The sequence below is a fragment of the Staurois parvus genome, unplaced genomic scaffold (assembly GCF_062004578.1).
Source record: "Staurois parvus isolate SC_StPar_1 unplaced genomic scaffold, SC_StPar_1.0 ptg000708l, whole genome shotgun sequence".
Taxonomy (NCBI): domain Eukaryota; kingdom Metazoa; phylum Chordata; class Amphibia; order Anura; family Ranidae; genus Staurois; species Staurois parvus.
The window spans coordinates 493945-514539 of NW_028318504.1; the positions used below are offsets into that span (position 1 = coordinate 493945).

The 20595-nt window shown below is 43.2% G+C and overlaps 1 protein-coding gene and 1 pseudogene across 2 annotated transcripts in view; both read left to right on the plus strand.

Annotated features, from left to right (window-relative positions):
* RNF24 (ring finger protein 24) overlaps positions 1-20595 on the plus strand; it is a 163565-nt gene that overhangs the window by 123439 nt on the left and 19531 nt on the right. For both annotated transcript variants that reach the window (XM_089653354.1, XM_089653353.1), the window contains exons 2-4: positions 5690-5839; positions 17868-17910; positions 18074-18115. In XM_089653354.1, the coding sequence (XP_089509480.1) occupies positions 5697-5839; positions 17868-17910; positions 18074-18115 (228 nt within the window). In that variant the 5' untranslated portion in view covers positions 5690-5696. The remainder of the gene's footprint in view (positions 1-5689; positions 5840-17867; positions 17911-18073; positions 18116-20595) is intronic.
* LOC149445813 (U2 spliceosomal RNA) lies at positions 12847-12962 on the plus strand (annotated as a pseudogene).

Here is a 20595-nt window from a genome sequence, read left to right on the forward strand (position 1 = left end):
AACCACGGCTCAGTTTTGGAAGAAATGGACTTTACTGAACGAAAACCACATACACTGTTATAAGTTGAAGGAAAAGATCTCCATTTTGCTCCTTCAAATGTTCTCATCACTGTGGTTGAAAATGAACACTGACTTGACCTCTAACCATTGGAAAATTGAACGAACGTTCCCAAAACAAAAACGTTTGAATGAAATTCTGCTAATGTATATCCAGTTGTACTCTCTGTGCATGCAGAGATCAGATAGGAGACCTCATGTTGCAGAGATAACTGTTGAGAAATCCCTACATGAAACTTCAATGTGGGCGACTGCGATTGTCATGAGTGACTCTGATTGTGCAGAAATCAGATAAGAAGGCTACATTTGCACAGAGGATCATTAGGAAGCATTCAGTGTAGATGATTGAGCAACTCTTGGATTTTCATGCAGGGATCAGATAAGGGAGCTGATTGTGCAGAAATCCCTGTGTGTGGGCAGATCCAATCATTAGAGGTGACTGGCTGATCGTGTATGCATAAAAAGGCCAAAACTGCAAAGATAGTCATTAAGGCATCCCTACATGGAACGTTCACTTCTGATTGCTGTGGGCGACTCTTTGATGTGCGACGTTTTTATTAAAAGGATAAAATTGTACAGCCGTTAGTTAAGGAATCCCTTTATAAAGCTTGCAATGTGGTTGATCCTGATAATGAAGTACGCTGACAATGTGTGCAAAGATCCCTTCCCATCTCAAAATTTCCCACTACCCTCCGTTATGAGTGACTCCCTTACGCATACGGTTGCAAGTTGGTTGCAGCACAGCCCTGTTCACTTGTATGGGCCCCATTCACTGCTGGCACTACTTGATGAATGCAACAAGAGGTATAATTTATGCTGTGACCACAAAGAAAAGCTTGGTTTCTGTGGCATGTGTATAACCCATCTGGCTCCCTTTGCAGTTTAGGAGGGGCGATCAGGGGTTTCGATAAAGCCATAGCTCAATTGCCTATTTTTCCGGCTGTAAATTAGCCCTTACTGTAAAGCTGACCATAGACAATGCGATTTTTCTTTCCTGCAACCACTGGCTGTGTTGATTGGGGAATATCAGCCTATAGAAGAGAAGTGCAGACTCTTGAAGTGTTGGCTCTGAGGAAGAGGTTGTGTCCTCGAAATGCGTTAGACGGTTGGTCATCCAGGGTTCCATCGTATGGACTCAGATGCTGTTTGGATCAAACCCCTTGTTCAGTTTGACATGCCCGTGTTTTTATGTCTATTGTGAGTTTGATACTTACTTTGTTCCTTCAATAAATATATTTTTAAACGATAATGCACTAGGTCGGTGCGCCATCTTTTTTGTTTTTCCATTTGCATTTAGTTGATTGGGGAATCCCTCCCACGGAGCTATTGTGTTCTCCTGGCAAGGGAGGGGGGCATTCTGTCCGGGAGAACACAGTAATTACTGCTGGCAGCTATAGCCGCTGCAAAAATTGAATGGAAAAATCCAACAGGCTGTTTGTACCCAAGTCGTACAACAATTGAATTGAGTAAAATCAGCCTACCAGTAGATTGTTCAAATCTTGGCCAGTCCTTGCTGAACCGGCCAAGATTCGAACTGTGGCCAACTTTCCTCTGTTCAAGGAAGCCTACCGGTGTGACTGAATCACTTCAGTGGGTTCTCCATGTGCCTGAAATGTTATCAGCACTTGCTGGTCATTCGTGATTGAAGTGCTAGGCTGGTAGTCACTAATGGGAGGTCCACCAGTTTATATGGAGATATGGTACATTGAGTAAGTAGGGTTGTGTACTCTTTGGTGTAACATCTATATTCTAGTCTTCTAGGACCACCTTTTAAACCACGTTTCATGTTACACCAATATTTAAGATGTAATGTGATATATGGCCGCATTGCCCCAACCCCCAACTCTCATAATGCCCCCCTTTACCTAAATCGCGGGGTGCTTCTCTTTGGAGCGTCCTGTTGTTGTTTGATGTTAGTGTGGCTGTGAATGGTTCCTCCTCCACAGCTGCATCATCCATTCATAGGTATCCATAAATGAGAAGACTACAAGTCCCATCAGCCACCAAGGCAGTGGGACTGATCACGCTGGGCACAAGTGCAGTACTGCCTCCATAACTGTAATTTTTTTACTTCCTCCAGCCCCATAACAGAAGTTTTGTTCCTCACATACACCTGGGGCCAGGAGGTCAACAATACGGGAACCTAAAATTTACCTTTAAAAAAAAAAAAAAAAAAAGTGTAGGAGCCTGTGCATTGATTGCACCTTTGACACACTGATCGTGATCTCAATGCTCTGCAGGCTTCAATGCAAGAAAAAAAAAAAACTAGTGTATTTATTACATTTTTGTAGAAGGTGGATTGTGCCTTTTAAAATCCATGGATGGAAACAGCGGTATTTCCTGTGTGGGCGGTTGATTTGCTTTTTTTAAATGATGTTTGCTGAGATTAAGATGCCAATCTATTAGCACAAGTGTTGTGCCAGGAGGATTGGCTGTATCACCCTGTGATAAAATTACTTGGAGGATGACGGGACAGGAAAGTGAAAGCAGGAGGACAACCTACGTATGTAAACAGAGGTGAGCCCAGCTGTTCAGGGAGGGGAAGTTCATTGTCCTCTGAAAAGTTCTTGATGAAAGTTGTGCAAACTCTTCTATTATCTTCAAGGCATCTCAGCTTCAAAGTGTTTGTAAAGCCAAGACCTTAATCTTCGTTGTAGATAGAATGTAAGTAAGCCGGCCATACATGGATTGAAATGAAGGAAAGGCTGGTTGTACAATCATCGATCTACCAATTGACTTTTGTACAACCAGACTTTTGTTTTTTTCTGATTAATCAGCCAGCTATAGCCCACAGCACTGATCATTGTATTCTGACCGTGGGGGAAGTCAGCAGGGAGGATTCCTCCATCCACATTGAGTGTATGGATGGGAGAATTGGGTCATTTTTTTCCATGTTTAACCCGCTGGTTGAACGCAAATTACGGTTAATCTTTGGGCTGCCTTGATATTAGCTGTAGGTAGAATGTAAGAGGGCTAAAGCTGGCCACAGATTCCTCCATCCACATGATGTCCCCAGTGGGACTTTGATTTCTGACATTGGGACCCAACTGTCAGAATAAACTGACTGATTGGCTGAAGCCACTAATCAACAAAGGTTTTCCAGCATGTCCTTTTAGACAGACAAATGATTCATTTCTGTCAATCAGGGATAGCCACACACTAATCAAAATTTTAGTCGGTCCCTGCTGAACTGGCCTCATTTTTATCCATCTGTGGCTGGCTTAAGAGGGATAAAGCTGGCCATATACTGCTCGAATTTTGTCAGCGCCAACAATTAGTCAGTGTATGGCCAGCTTTATCCCTCTTAAGCCAGCCACAGATGGATACAATTTATATTTGAGCAGTGTATGGCTCTGACGGCACCATTGACGATTGTTCAGTTGAAGCCGGTGGGAAAACTGTCAGCTGAATACCGGCTGCATTCAGTCATATAGAAAAACCATTTGGGTTTCCCAACAGCTGGTGCCACCTTTTGGTATTATTTTTTTATTATTTTTTTTTATTTGCAACCTGTGTCTCACTATTTGTCCTGGAGACATGACAGGAAGTAAGAGGTATCTGCAGAGTGACATAAAATTCAGTTGTCACCAAAACAGGTAGAAGACATTGCAAGATTGCTCCCTGACCACATAAAAATGTTGGATTTTACTTCTGGAGAATCAAAAACTGTCCGACGTTCTACCCTTCCCCTACTCTACATAATACATTTTTTTATATCTCTTTCTGTGTTTCTGTTGGAGGTTTTCCCTCACTTCCTGTCTTTGAAAATGTCACCAGGATAATACATAAAGGAAAATCTCTTAAGAGCGTCCCAGTTACCCGTAACATCATAGATGCTTCCCCAGTCTATCCAAAACTAAAAAGAAAACTTCCGCCTGGACATACGCTTTCACTTTGCCATTTGGGTCCACTTTAAATTGTGGAAAGTCTGTACATGTCTGAGATGAAAGCAGATTTCCAGAGACAGTAAGGAAAGTTGTTCTGGAGAAGCCGTCTGGGAGAATTTTTGTACTCCAGGCCTGGTAATTGTTTCCCTTTTGTCTGTGATGAAATTTTCCAGCCACCTGGATGGGTGTAACATAGGAAATGAAATTTGGAAGAATGAAGCAAAGCTTGGAGGATGGAATGTGATGACACGCGTGACTCTCTGAGTCCATAGACAGGGGCATCTCACAGCAAATCCTTGTGTATGATGAAGTCTTAGAGAGGACCTGTCTCTTCTGGTTCATGACAGCTAATTGGCTTCCAACTTTTATCCTTCCAGCATAGGTTTGTAAAATTAATGTGAATTATAAGACGTTTAAAACATGATGTGTTTTGTGATCCTTTAACAATGAATGATGTCACTATATCCAACCCCCAATATTTAACCTTTCAAGGGAAGACCAAGTGACTTCCTACAGGAGACCCTGAAGACCTCAGGTGGCTGCAGTGAGCAGATGCTGACTTTTTTTTTTAGATATGTCTACTTTTTTAGATATGTCCACCTTGTAGACTATAGTCCCCCATGTTTGCTTATTACAAATTCAGTCCCAGCTTCCTGCTTAGTTTTTCTACACAGTAATTGTCTGTCTAATCTTCTAACCTCACTGCAAGTCCACCGTAGAGGGTCTGTCTAATAGGAAGCAGACTTTATTTAGGGTTTCACACAGTGGCTTGGTGGTTATCACTTCAGGTTCTCCAGTTTCTGTTCACACTCCAAACACTTGCTGGAAGCTTAATTTGCCTTTTTGTCTAAATTGGCTTTCTTATGCATGTGTGTCTACAATTCTCAACTGCAGTCTCCTACCGCAGACCATGGAAACACTCTGCATGGAGCCATAGAATATGTAAGGCTCCAAGGTTTAAGATGCACCAAAGATTGCAATGTTATGATAGTAGGCATGGGATGGACTCCTGTAGGCTCCAATGGAACACCCACAATTCTTATGTTAGGTAGCAACTGTAGTCCCCTATGGCAGACTCTGGAAACACTCTGTTGTGTGGCTACTGCTGCTCTAGTATGCCTTTGAGGCATGCAGCCATAGAAAAAAGCAAGGGTCATAGGTTTAAGATGCACCAAAGATTGCAGTGGGGTCATGATAGGTATAGGATGGACTTCTGTCTGCTCTAAAGGAGCACCCACAATTCTTATGTTAAGTAGCAACTGCAGTCTTCTATGGCAGACCCTGGAAACACTCCACCGAGTGGATAATGCATCTTTGGTATGCTTTCCAGGCATGGAGCCATAGAAAAAGTAAAGCTCCAAGGTTTAAGATGCACCAAAGATTGTAATGTGGTCATGGTAGTAGGCATGGGATGGACTTTTGTAGACTCCAACAGACCACCCACAATTCCTATGATAAGTAGCAATCGTGATCATTGCTTGGGCTTCAGCTCAAATGGGAGAGCTTAGAACTTTTATTCCCATCAAGCAAACGGCATCCATAGCCAAAATATGAATGGATCTGGTAATGCTGATATGTAATCTATCGGTAATCTATTTTAATGACAGGTACATGTTAAGTTGGTTGAAGGGGCTTGATGGTAGTGCATCAGAAAGTATTGATTATTAGGGTGATGTGAAGGGACCTGTACTTTACTGATATGTATGTGCTATATTTCTATTGATGTATCGATTTTTCTTTTTCAGCCAATCCATGAGCCCAGACTTCCAGCACTACAGCTTCAGAATGCCTAATATCGGGTTCCAGAACCTCCCCCTCAACATCTACATTGTGGTATTTGGCACGGCGATCTTCGTCTTTATCCTGAGCCTGCTCTTCTGCTGCTATCTAATCCGGTACGTCTCAGACTAAGCCTGCTTATCTCTTAGGGATCATTCACACCATAGTCCGTGCATATCGCCTATGTGCTGGTGTTCAGTTTTACAGTGCGTTACGCTACAATGCGTTTTTAACACTCTGCAGTGCATATTTTTTTTTTTCTTGTTTTTTACTTTTTTGCTGTTTCGATTCATCTCCTTTCATGCCAAACGAACGTTTATCCACAGTGTGGTTAGGGGCAGGTTTTATTCTTAGTGCAACTTGACCAAACGAGGGAAGGATGTACGGGTCCAATTGCAATATTATAGTAAACTTGCCTCGTAAATCTGTGTCATTGCTTCTGTTTAGAACTTGCTTGCTATGCAACAGAATTGATGTCCCCCAATGTTTTTTGCCTGTCCTTGCTTTGTGGCTGCATTGAGCAACAGACCAGCCCTTGAGGTGTGAGCAAGCCCTTTCAGGCCTGCACCAGCAGTCTGTCACATTCGGCATTGGCCTGAAAGATCGCTACCTCAGAGCCGGGCTGTATTATAGATACAGAGATGCACTTTCTGACATACTGACTGCAAAAAGAATGGACAACTACAAGTGACATATCTGCTGAATGACTTCTTGAAGGTAAACTCTTGTAGCTAAGATCACCTGTACCGGGGGAATACCTGCAGATCATGGGGTTCCATAGCAAAAATTTGATTGGGGCCCCCCGGCAACCATCATTGATCGGAAAGTAGAAGTCCAGCCAAATACTATGTAAGCTTAAACCTGCTCCCAAAACCCTAAGCCTATTGTAACTAGCCTGTGAAGCAGGGCTGTCAAGTTCAGTTTCATTGCAGACCACATAAGCATTATGGTTGCCCTCAAAAAGCCAGTTTTATCTGTAAGACTAGATGTCCAGAGCATCCCACTCCCCTTTCATCAGATGCCAAAAGAGTCCCCCACCCTGCCTTACCAAAGTGCCCCCCCTTAGCTTGTGTTGCTGTGGCAGAGCTGGGAAGCAGAAAGTGCAGGGTCTGGAGGAGGACCTCAGAAGGGCTGGAGTCAGATGCCAGAGTCTGCTGAATGCTGACACCAGGGGAGGTGGAGAAGGGTGCTACGGCTGCACAGGATCTGTGGGAGTTCTGTTCTCTCTGCTGCCGACTGTTAAGACCGAGGGGGGGGGAGCAGCAGAGACCAGCTTCTCTGTGCATGCACGGAGAAGCGCAGGATCTGGCAGAGGAGTTCTGCTCTCCTCTCTGCTGCTAACAGTTAAGACTGAAGGTGGGGGGATCCAGGGACGAGCTCTTCCACGGCTGCACAGAGAAGTGCAGGATTTGGCGGAGGAGTTATGTCCTCCTCTCTGCTGCTGACTGCTAAGACAAGGTAGAGATGGAGACGAGGTGGGTGCTGTAGCTGCAGTAGAGGTGCAAGGATCACATGAAATAGCCTGGTGGGCTGGATCAGCACGCGGGCCTTGTGCTTGATACGTGCTGTAAAGGAAAGATGCCTATACTTACATCTGAATGTGCTCTGATCCGATCACATGGCTCCTGGTACCGGCTTCAGGGGAGAAGAGGGACAGCCGACAATAGATGCCCCATAGAATGCCTATGGGTGACACCACCGCATAGGCATTGCAGCTGTTGTCAGCGGATCTCTCCACTGAAGCCGAACGCTGGTGAAATCACGTGACCGGACCTGAGCGCCCAGGGAATAGGTACATATAAACATCTTTCCTTTACAGGGTAGATAGTATTGAGCTTAGAATGGGGTTTTAAGCTTAGATCGTATTGGACTTCTACTTTAAGTATGTCTAAATCAAAGGCTGGCAGTGAGAGAGCTGTCAGCATAATTAGTAGATTACTAGGGACCAGTGCTGTGGACAGACATCAAGAAAGAGAGGTGCATCAGCACAGGGAATAAACTTTTAACAATATATTTTCAACTAACTTCTCTGTATTCAGGATCTCAGAATCTCATATACTGTATGTAACTTTTTGATTTTGCATTTAGCACCACTTTAACAGACCCCTAATGGGGCCCCCTCCTACCCCAGGCCCCATAGCTGTTGCGTAGGCTGCAATGGCTATTGTTCTACCACTAACCCAATCAGTTAATTGTTTTCCAGACTCTCTGTAGTTGGAGCTGAAGAAGTTTTGCTTGGTGACTCACTGGCATTCAGTAATAGCACACAGACAAACCGGCGTCTGTACAATGCCATTTTATGTGTATAATTAAATATTACAAATATGTTTTGCAATATTAAAAAAAAAAAAAAAAGCTTCAGTTTCTAGGGGTTTTTTTTTTTTGGCTTTTGCGCATTTGATCAGCTGAAGGGCTTGTGACTTTTGCTCGCTACAAGTGGGTTTTGCATACAGGTCTATGAGAATAGAGAGGAGAGTGGCAGAGCGGCGAACTCATCACTATGCTGCTTCTCCTTTCACTGTCCAGTCACAGGCTGGGGGAGGAACGAGACCTGTAAATGTTACTGAACTGTAACCGAGAAAAAAATCAGGACTCGTGCACTGCCGGACAGGGCTGTGCTGTGTCACAGAGCTGAATAAATCTCAGGACTGGATGGGAATAGATTTTGCTTTTTAACTGCAAAGTGAATGAACAAAGTGACAGGTGTGCTTTAAAATAAAATATATGACTGTTTCTGTGTACAATTTTTGTACAACAGCCATAACATTGTGAATTCACCACTTTCTGTAATCTCACATTTTTCGGGGGTGTCCTGCTGGGGAAGTGATATACTGATTTTGGCAACCACCTTGAATAAACTCCTGAACAAGTGGACAGATCACTGAAATGTGTAGATTTCTTGCTCACTTAAATGTGACAGTGTAAAAATGTTTCCTATTGTGACAAAGCTAACCTGACACATGTTGGGCATGAGCTAGGAGGAGCACCGTAGTTACAGTCATGTGCACTGCACACTGCATGTCCCATAGTCCATCTTAAGATGAACAAGAGAGGGTGGCTACATTCCTACATACAGTGGGACCAAGGAGAACGAATGTAGCCGCCCTCTAACAGGAAGTCAAAAGAGCAGCAAAAAAGAAAATTAATTTGGAGGTTATGAGTAATAGAAGGTACTTTTTTTTAATTAAAGTGGACCTTCACCCTAAAGGACCTTCACCCTAAAGGCGTATTTGTCCCCCGCTACCCTGTGCGTGTACCGACGTGCCGCAAGGCTTTGGGTCCCTCCGACCTGAATAGAGTTTTTTGTGTTTTTAAAAGAGTCTAGTGCCACTTTAAATTTGATTTAAACTAATTGATTTGAACTAATTTACATTGTGTTCTTTCTTTTAACATGAAAAAATATTTAATGATAACTGGCATGAATGTTGACTAGTACTATAGAAAAATCTGTTTTAAAATAATATATATTTGGCCAAGTGTTAAATTGAACATACATGGAAAAACTTTCTAGCAGGTTTGTCCAGTTTCAATTTTAAAACATAGGCCGGCCATACATGGATCAAAATTCAGCAGGGACTGGTCAAATTTCGATCCATGTTTGGACAGGTTGGTCATACAGAAGTTGATCTACCGAAAGACTTCTGTACAAGCAGCCTGCCCAAACATGGATCAACTAAACATGGATCTACCAATCAACTTCTGTACAACCAGTCTGCCCAAACGTGGATCAACCAGCCTGCCCAAACATGGAACTACCAATCAACTTCTGTATAACCAGTCTGCCCAAACATGAGTCAACCAAACATGGATCTACCAACTTACTTCTGTACAACCAGCCTGCCCAAACATGAGTCAACCAAACATGGATCTACCAACTTACTTCTGTACAACCAGCCTGCCCAAACATGGGTCAACCAAAAATGGATGTACCAACTGACTTCTGTACAACCAGCCTGCCCAAACATGGATCAACCAGCCCACCAAACATGGATCAACCAAACATGAATCAACCAGCCCAACCAAACATGAATCAACCAGTCCAACCAAACATGGATCAACCATACATGGATTTATTGATTGACTTCTGAACAACCAGCCTGCCCTAACATGGATAAACTAAACATGGATCAACCAGCATGCCCAAACATTGATCAACCAAACATGGATCTGCCGACCGACCTCTGTGAAACTACCCAGTGGGGTTCTTCCAGAACAGTGGCTAAGAAGTTAGCACTTCCGCCTGGCAGCACCAGGGCTGCCGGTTCTATACCCAATCATGGCACTACCTGCATGGAGTTTGCATGCTTTCCCTGTGCATGCGTGGGTTTCCTCCCACACTCCAAAGACATGCTGGTAGGTAATTGGTTCCTGTGGGCCCTGGTATGTGTGTGTATGAATGGGAATTAGGGACCCTAGATTGAAAGCTCCTTGAGGGCAGGGACTGTGATCGGACTGTAATGTAATATAAATATATATACACATACAGTCAGGTCCATAAATATTGGGACATCGACACAATTCTAAAATTTTTGGCTCTATACACCACCACAATGGATATGAAATGAAACAAACGAGATGTGCTTTAACTGCAGACTGTCAGCTTTAATTTTGAGGGTATTTACATCCAAATCAGGGGAACGGTGTAGGAATGACAACAGGTTGCATATGTGCCTCCCACTTGTTAAAGGACCAAAAGTAATGGGACAATTGGCTTCTCAGCTGTTCCATGGCCAGGTGTGTGTTATTCCCTCATTATCCCAATTACAATGAGCAGATAAAAGGTCCAGAGTTCATTTCAAGTGTGCTATTTGCATTTGGAATCTGTTGCTGTCAACTCTCAAGATGAGATCCAAAGAGCTGTCACTATCAGTGAAGCAAGCCATCATTAGGCTGAAAAAACAAAACAAACCCATCAGAGAGATAGCAAAAACATTAGGCGTAGCCAAAACAACTGTTTGAAACATTTTTAAAAAGAAGGAACGCACCGGTGAGCTCAGCAACACCAAAAGACCCGGAAGACCACGGAAAACAACTGTGGTGGATGACCGAAGAATTCTTTCCCTGGTGAAGAAAACACCCTTCACAACAGTTGGCCAGATCAAGAACACTCTCCAGGAGGTAGGTGTATGTGTGTCAAAGTCAACAATCAAGAGAAGACTTCACCAGAGTGAATACAGAGGGTTCACCACAAGATGTAAACCATTGGTGAGCCTCAAAAACAGGAAGGCCAGATTAGAGTTTGCCAAATGACATCTAAAAAAGCCTTCACAGTTCTGGAACAACATCCTATGGACAGATGAGACCAAGATCAACTTGTACCAGAGTGATGGGAAGAGAAGAGTATGGAGAAGGAAAGGAACTGCTCATGATCCTAAGCATACCACCTCATCAGTGAAGCATGGTGGTGGTAGTGTCATGGCGTGGGCATGTATGGCTGCCAATGGAACTGGTTCTCTTGTATTTATTGATGATGTGACTGCTGACAAAAGCAGCCGGATGGATTCTGAAGTGTTTCAGGCAATATTATCTGCTCATATTCAGCCAAATGCTTCACAACTCATTGGATGCCGCTTCACAGTGCAGATGGACAATGACCCAAAGCATACTGCAAAAGCAACCAAAGAGTTTTTTAAGGGAAAGAAGTGGAATGTTATGCAATGGCCAAGTCAATCACCTGACCTGAATCCGATTGAGCATGCATTTCACTTGCTGAAGACAAAACTGAAGGGAAAATGCCCCAAGAACAAGCAGGAACTGAAGACAGTTGCAGTAGAGGCCTGGCAGAGCATCACCAGGGATGAAACCCAGCGTCTGGTGATGTCTATGCATTCCAGACTTCAGGCTGTAATTGACTGCAAAGGATTTGCAACCAAGTATTAAAAAGTGAAAGTTTGATTTATGATTTATTATTCTGTCCCATTACTTTTGGTCCCTTAACAAGTGGGTGGCACATATGCAAACTGTTGTAATTCCTACACCGTTCACCTGATTTGGATGTAAATTAAAGCTGACAGTCTGCAGTTAAAGCACATCTTGTTTGTTTCATTTCAAATCCATTGTGGTGGTGTATAGAGCCAAAAATGTTAGAATTGTGTCGATGTCCCAATATTTATGGACCTGACTGTATATATATATTAGTGCTGTGTAAATTGGTGGCACTATATAAATACCTGTATAAATGTTAAACTAAATCTTTGTATTCTGATGGCAAGGAAGTCTCACCGCTGTCCGAATACAATATGGTCATTTCTTTTTTTCATTCAATCCACTGTTGAATGAAAAATATATGGGCTGCCTTAACACGCATCTCCTAGCATCCCCCCCCAAGGAATACAATTATTAATCACATGAGATCCCAAAAATATGTCCCGTAACCTGAGCCTTCTAATTACACCAATTACCGATGGCTTCCAGTGTTCTCAGTGACAGCCCATTCAGACTCCTCTATATTTACCATGGGAGATCTACAATCTGTAGGAAGAGCAGCTGTAGAGAGGGGGGGATAATCTTCCAGCAACCAGAATTTCCTGTAGTCGGCATATTTCACAGGCCACATGCTGACTTCACAGCAGGATAATATGTTTGGTATCAATTTCTTTTTTCTTTCAAGATGTTGGGTGCTTTGTTGTTCTGGGGCGGTAAGAAAATAAACACACTGCAAAAACAGAAAGTGAACAGCAGGGGGGCGGGGCTGGTGTCATTGTGTCAATATTTGATGCCTGCATTACTTTGGCCCCCAGGGATTTACATTATGTACAGGTCAGGGAGAGATTCTCATCTGTTTAAAGAGCCAGCAGACAATGCTTTTCTAGAAGAATCCAACCTGAGCCCTACAGGGGGGGCGGTCTACAACTGACATTCACATTGAAAGCTGGATCATTTTGTGCTGAAACATGAACTCCAGGCAGGCCTCAGGCTCTGTAATCATGAAGTTGTCATTAAATAATACGGGCACTTGACAGCCAAGTGGCTGAGTGGTTAGCACTTCTGCCTAGCGTCATGTCATTGGGTGCTTTTATCTGTTTTCTGGGATGTAGGAAATTTTGGCTTCTATGAATACCGTGACTTGTCATGATGAGGACTATTGTCTGTGGGGTTCATAAAGTTCATCATGACCATGGATGTCGCTTCTCGGCCTTTTGGCTAAGATCAAGTGTAGTATCTGTTCTTATCAGTGTCCAGTGGGGGTGCTCCCGACCATTCTAGCTTTGCGGGGATGGTTGTTGTATAGTACCCTCACTGGAATGATGGGGGTCCGGAAGGCTAGTACCGGAGGGACAGAAACCGGGGAGCGCCACGAGTTAAGCTGGGGCCCCGGGAGTAATTCCTCTGGGAAGACCGGAAAGACCCAGTACCTCCTGATTTGGACGGATCTACCTTGGTCTGGCCAGGGGCTGGGGACGCAAAAAGTCCGCAAACTCAGTGCCCCCTGGGGAAGACGCTCTCAGGGGTGTCACTAGTAACACTTGGGTGTGGGACCCCACGGTGTGAAGATGACACATGGCCACTGTTTTTCACCTCTTTTTGCACAGCGCCCTAAGGACCAGGTCTTTTGGCTAAGTCCAGGGCAATTTTTGCTACGGGCCTCAGGGCCTGGTCTGTGCACAATTCGGCACGGTACCATTTTTTTAATTTTTTTCTTTACTTTATCTTTATCTTATTTATTATGCACTCCCACGTTTTGTCACTTTTTACTTTACTTATGTGTGTGTTTTTCACGGATGGAGGGTGTGGGTCCTCGGGCCTACCCTGAAGTCTAGGGGGAGGATGTGTGGCCATACGGTTCCTTCCTCCCCTGATCCCTAGGAGGCTCTTCTTCGGGAGAGCCTCCTTGCCTAGTACTGGATGTCCGGCTTCGGCTGGGCATAGGGAACGGTGGTCCACCAGGCCTTTTGGCCAGGAGGACCAATTGGGAACCTTGTCCCCGTCAGGAGCTTCGTGCCCCGGGGGATCAGGGTAAGCGGTCCAAGCCCCTTTAGGGGTAGGACACAGCACACCCCTAAGTGCACTTTTTCGTGTGGTGTTTTGCACTTGCACTTTTTTTGTGAACACTTACGGGTTTTTTCGTTATAGTTGCACGTTTGCGGACTTAAAAAAAAAAAAAAATCTGTTCTTATCAGTGTCCAGTGGGGGTGCTCCCGACCATTCTAGCTTTGCGGGGATGGTTGTTGTATAGTACCCTCACTGGAATGATGGGGGTCCGGAAGGCTAGTACCGGAGGGACAGAAACCGGGGAGCACCACGAGTTAAGCTGGGGCCCCGGGAGTAATTCCTCTGGGAAGACTGGAAAGACCCAGTACCTCCTGATTTGGACGGATCTACCTTGGTCTGGCCAGGGGCTGGGGACGCAAAAAGTCCGCAAACTCAGTGCCCCCTTGGGAAGACGCTCTCAGGGGTGTCACTAGTAACACTTGGGTGTGGGACCCCACGGTGTGAAGATGACACATGGCCACTGTTTTTCACCTCTTTTTGCACAGCGCCCTAAGGACCAGGCCTTTTGGCTAAGTTCAGGGCAACTTTTGCTACGGGCCTCAGGGCCTGGTCTGTGCACAATTCGGCACGGTACCACTTTTTTATTTTTTCTTTCTCTTATTTATTATGCACTTACCCACGTTTGTCACTTTTTCTTTGCCTTATGTGTGTGTTTTTTCACGGATGGAGGGTGTGGGTCCTCGGGCCTACCCTGAAGTCTAGGGGGAGGATGTGTGGCCATACGGTTCCTTCCTCCCCTGATCCCTAGGAGGCTCTTCTTCGGGAGAGCCTCCTTGCCTAGTACTGGATGTCCGGCTTCGGCTGGGCATAGGGAACGGTGGTCCACCAGGCCTTTTGGCCAGGAGGACCAATTGGGAACCTTGTCCCCGTCAGGAGCTTCGTGCCCCGGGGGATCAGGGTAAGCGGTCCAAGCCCCTTTAGGGGTAGGACACAGCACACCCCTAAGTGCACTTTTTCGTGTGGTGTTTTGCACTTGCACTTTTTTTGTGAACACTTACGGGTTTTTTCGTTATAGTTGCACGTTTGCGGACTTAAGAAAAAAAAAAAAAAAAAAAAATGGATGTAGAAAAACAGGAGAAGGTAGACCAGGGGAGACCACTGTGTTACTCACATGTGAGCCGGCATTCATATATCGTTTTCAATTAGGGAATTGTCGGTTGACATCGCAACTTTTAATTATTTTTTTATAACTGATATAGGGGCATCCTGGTTTTTTACTATTTTTCTACATGACCATGGATGTGTCTGATTAGACCGGATGAGTAATCAATATATGACTGTCATTGAGTCTCTGCTGTCTTCAGGGAGGATATGGTAATTTGTCCTATTAGGTGTCTGTCATGGAGTCACAGCTGCTCTTGTCATTTGATGAGGATGACCTTACAACAGCCATATTACCCGCACGTGACCTGTATTGATTGTCTTCTCGTACAGAAGTTAATTGATTGCCAATATTTACTAACATGCTATGGCTTTCCACTGTACTTGACGTTGGGAATCACCATAATTGACACCGACTATTACTGAGCACATTCCCTGGTGGCTCCGCTTCATGGACCATCTTATTAGATGACGGGAAGCATTCATTGGACTACAGACGCTGGTAACTGATGTTTCATTGTTCACCGGGGACAATTTAAAAAGAAACAAAACTTTTAAATGGATAAATATACTTTTAAAGGATCAGGCTACCCAAAAATATTACCCTCAGTGTTTGTGAGGTGGTAGAACTTCAGCATCCAGCAGTTTCTTCTGTCATGGTTAGTAAGAGATGCCAATCTCCCAATCAGCCTTGTGAGCAAGAGTGAAAAGTGGCCTCCTTACCCCTTTGACGCGTTTCGCCCCGCCCACCGAGGCTTAGTCATAGACTCTATGACTTATGCAGGCCATAGACGGGTCGTTTATCGGCCAAATTTTCGTCCGAAGGATTGCAGGAAGTGTATTTAAGGAATGACCAGGCCTGTGATCTGGGCCTTGGTGTATGTTTCCCATGAGCCCCTGTACCTGGTATCCTGTGTTCCTGCCTCGTTGCTGACCCTGCTTTGATCCTGACCTCTGCTGACCGTCTCCTGTTGAACCCCTGGCTTGCTTGACCATCCTTCTGCCTGATCCTCGGTACCGCGCTGCCCGCTACCTGCTGAACCTGGCTTGTGACCCCGACCATTCTCTGCTTGCTCCTCCTGCACCACGCTGCCCGCACGATACCGACCCGGCCTGTCTGACTACGCTTACTTCACCCGACGATCCATCCATCATGCACAGATCACCTTTAGTAAGTCTGCCTGCCTCTTCCCATCAGACTCCGTTCCTGCACTCCCCTGCCAGTACTCTCTACCACAGCCGGACGCACTCAGGGGTCGCGACCTGGTCCCAGTCTGCACCAAGTCCTTCCCCACCATCAGGGGCCCTGGTGAATAGCAGGCTGGGACTTATACCCCGCGCCCTGAGGAAATCCATGCTGTGGGCTGCTAGAGACACCACCAGGCGGCACCTGACAATACCTTACGGCCTGCCTGACCATTCCACCTCTCCAGCCTGACTACGCCTGTGTTCCTGAAGCCTGCTACTTCCCTGTGTCAGTCCACACATTTCTGGTCATACCCGGATCCCTAACATGAACACTCTGACACCCTGTCTATCGGTGGGTCAGGGGAAGCAAACGCCCATCAGCTTGAGTGGTGCCATAATTTGTGTTTACTAGTTTGCAGTTTCTTCCGTCACTTGGTGAGATCTTGGCCTTGGTGAGTTCCCAGGTCTGAACACCTGCTGTGTCTATCATGAGGGGTTCCCACTCTGTCCACTGGAGTTTTAAGTTCTATTATGGGAAAAAGTAGGAGGAGGAGCTGCAACACACACAGGTAGGCGGGAACTTCCAAAATCCCAGGTGGACAAGAACCAAACATTTTGACTTAATTGTACAGTAGAGGACATAGGATGTGTAGTCATCAACCATGGCTGGTCACGCCCTCCCAGTGTACCTCTCATATAACTCCACCCACTGCATGGGGCTCCAGTCTTTTGCTAGTGTCCTTAGGTGATGGACCTTTTTTTGCTCTGCAGAAGTTTCAACACCAATTCTTTTGATTTTTCTTCACTACTTCAACTGACATTCCTATCAAGATCCAATTTTGGGCTAGACTGGGGAAGGATTTTATTTTACTGCTATCTGGGTTCCATCAGAGATTTAGCCTCACTGCCTGTCATGGTAACAACAGTTTTACCTGACCGAAAGTGAGGGAAAATCTTCAATAGCAACACAGATAGAAAAAAAAATTGGAAGAGAAGGCTATAAACCTTGTCAGACTTTTATTTCTGTGTTGCCATTGCAGATTTTCCCTCATTTCCTGTCTAGTGAATCTGGTGTCACTGTGACAATAAGGGCTAATTTACCAGTGGTGTACATAAGCAGTTAATTGTGCATGTGTACTGCAATGAGTTGTTAAACTTTTATTTAATTCTTTTCGTGGCAATGCAATGGCATGTGTTACAGAATGTTGGAATGCACAAAAATAAACTATATCCTATATGCTTAGTGCACACCAATGCACGTAAGACAAATTTCTTTGTTCACACATGGGCACGGCACTGAGCAACACTGCTCAACGGGACTGGTGTGAATGGGCCCTTAATGAAGACAACTAATGCTTCGGAAGGCAGTGAAAACCCGAGAGGGATCCTGATCATTTACCACTTTATTCAAAACTAACACTTTTCAGGGTGTATCTATGAAAGATTTGCATAGCTGTTCATCCATCAAAACTGTATGTAAATTTGTTGTGTACAAATGGGGTAAAATTTAATGTTCTCAGGCTAAATTCTCTGCAGATCGAATGTGTGAATGGGGGAAATACTATGTTATGGCCAGTAGATGGCGATAACTATCATAGAAATGAGCTCCTCACCTCCACCTAGTGGCCATAATGCAGTATTTCCCTCACACATTGGATCTGCAGAGAATATAGAGAATGTTCAACCTTTCCCCATTAGTGCAGAACAAATGTACAAACAGCTAGGCAAATCTTGTCTAAATACACCCCTGCACCTGTATAGAAAAATAATCTGGAACAGCAAGAAAGTAAAAATGTCAGAAATAAATAGTTGCAGGCCTGCTTTTTTCTTTTATGCCTCTGACGATGTTTTTTCTTCTTACAGGTTAAGGCATCAGGCCCGGAAAGAACTGTATGCCTATAAACAGGTAAGACTTTTTTCTTTCTTTTTTTTTTTTTTGTTGCTCCCCTGCATGCCCTTGTACCCATGTGCTGCAGGGCCCCTGACGCCATGTGCAGACCAGGTGCCAATTATATGGTGAAGAAATACTAAGAACTGTAATAATAAAAGTACATCTTTTCCTTTTTCAGGTCATATTAAAAGAAAAAGTAAAAGAGCTGAATTTGTATGAGGTGGGTGAGAAAATGTATCCTCGTTATCTCTGATGTCGGCCTAATTTGTTTATCAAAATGTCTGACCTTTAACACTTGTTCTGGAATTCCTATAAACTACTACGCGGGGGCTCCATTTACTTGTCATGTGACTTTGGACACATAGGGGTTTATTTACTAAACCTGGTTGACTCAGAATCTTGGGCACCTGTGCATGGTAGCGAATCAGCTTCTAACCTCAGCATGTTCAGTTAAGCTTCAGCAATAAAACCTGGAAGCTGATTGGTTTTTATGCAGAAGTGGACAAGATTCTGAGTCAACCAGGTTTAGTAAATAAACCCCATAGAGTCGCATGACAAGTCGCAGACCATGTATTTCAGTGGAAGTCGTTCAAATCTATCGCAGAGACTTTAAAAAGGTTCCTGCACTACTTTGATGCAACTTGAGTGCCATGGACTGCAATGTAAACTCTCAAAAGCCACATGAAAGCCGCATCTTATTGTTATCAATGTGACAGTTGTACAACAGTCAAAATTCAACAGCCAAAGTCGCACTCAACAAAGTTGCAGCAAAGTCGCAATGGAAATCGCACACATTTGAAGTTGCACAAGTATGAATGCAATCTGCGTCAATTAAAATGGAACCTTAACCTGAATCTGCAATCTGGAATTGTTGTAGTGAGATCATTTGATTTTTTTTTATTATTTACTTGTATTGTTTGTTGGAGTGAGATTTTTATTTTTTTATTATTTATTTGTATTCTTTGTTGTAGTGAGATTATTTGATTTTTTTTTTTTATTATTTACTTGTATTCTTTATTGTAGTGAGAGTAGTTGTTTTTATTTTATTATTTACTTGTATTCTTTATTGTAGTGAAATTATTTGATTTTTTTTTTACTATTTACTTGTATTCTTTATTGTAGTGAGATTATTTGATTTTTTTATTATTTACTTGTATTCTTTATTGTAGAGAGATTATTTGATTTTTTTTTTTATTTACTTGTATTCTTTGTGGTAGTGAGATTATTTGATTTTTTTTTTTATTATTTACTTGTATTCTTTGTGGTAGTGAGATTATTTGATTTTTTTTTTATTATTTACTTGTATTCTTTGTTGTAGTGAGATTATTTGATTTTTTTTTTTATTATTTATTTGAATTCTTCGTTGTAGTGAGATTATTTGATTTTTTTATTATTTACTTGTATTGTTTGTTGGAGTGAGATTATTTGTTTTTTTTTTTTATTATTTATTTGTATTCTTTGTTGTAGTGAGATTATTTGATTTTTTTTTATTATTTACTTGTATTCTTTGTTGTAGTGAGATTATTAGATTTTTTTTATTATTTACTTGTATTCTTTGTTGTAGTGAGATTATTTGATTTTTTTTATTATTTACTTGTATTCTTTGTTGTAGTGAGATTAATTGATTTTTTTTATTATTTACTTGTATTCTTTGTTGTAGTGAGATTAATTTTTTTTTTTTTTATTATTATTTACTTGTATTCTTTGTTGTACTGAGATTATTTGATTTGTTTTATTATTTACTTGTATTCTTTGTTGTAGTGAGATTATTTGATTTTTTTTTATTATTTACTTGTATTCTTTCCCTGTCAGAGCTCAGAAACGCCAGGCTGTAAAACTGTCCTTTTTAACATTAGTGATCTCATTGTTGATAACAGACATACAGAACCTGTCATGGAACAAACGTTCTGATGTGAAAGATGTCTGAAGGCTTTGTTCATTGATAATTTTACCCACATTGAGTGTCAGTCATCAGCCCTTAGCTTTGACAGGAGACAGGTTTTCCTCCATGGGGGGCCTTACAACTTCACACTTCCAGGGAGAGAATACAAGTAAATAACAGCCCAAGCAGCTGCCCATGAGAGTCCACATAGTATGAAGGTCACTATACTGTATCTGCATACTTGTCATTTGCTTTTGTAACCCCTTAAAGTGTTACTAAACCCACAACAGTACAATCAGTCTGTATATATAGTAAAGCATGCTTGTTATACTCACTGCAGAACCTAAGGGGTTAACCCGCTGCATTGTGTAAAAAGGTCATTTGATCCTGACCTGTCTGTCTGATCCTCCTCTTGATGAAATGACCACCTGATACAGACTGAACCCGTGGTCACATGCTCAGTTTGGTGTGTATTGCTAGAGAGGTTTTTTTTTCCTTGGGAGGATGCATGTGATCAGCACTGTCCAGACAGAGGTCAGGGGTCCTGCATCCTCCTAGAGCACAAAGAAAACTCCTCCTACAAGCTTTAACCAGTGCTCTGCTGTAGTCACAAGACTGCTCTAACTGCTGATGAGAAAAGCTATTTAGCAGTTAATATTTACTAAAGTAATTGCATTTCCATGTTCTGTGTACTGTTGGAGACCGGATATAGTGAATGCAGGGTCCGCAGAGACCGGATATAGGGAATGCAGGGTCCGGGGAGACCAGATATAGGGAATGCAGGGTCCGGGGAGACCAGATATAGGGAATGCAGGGTC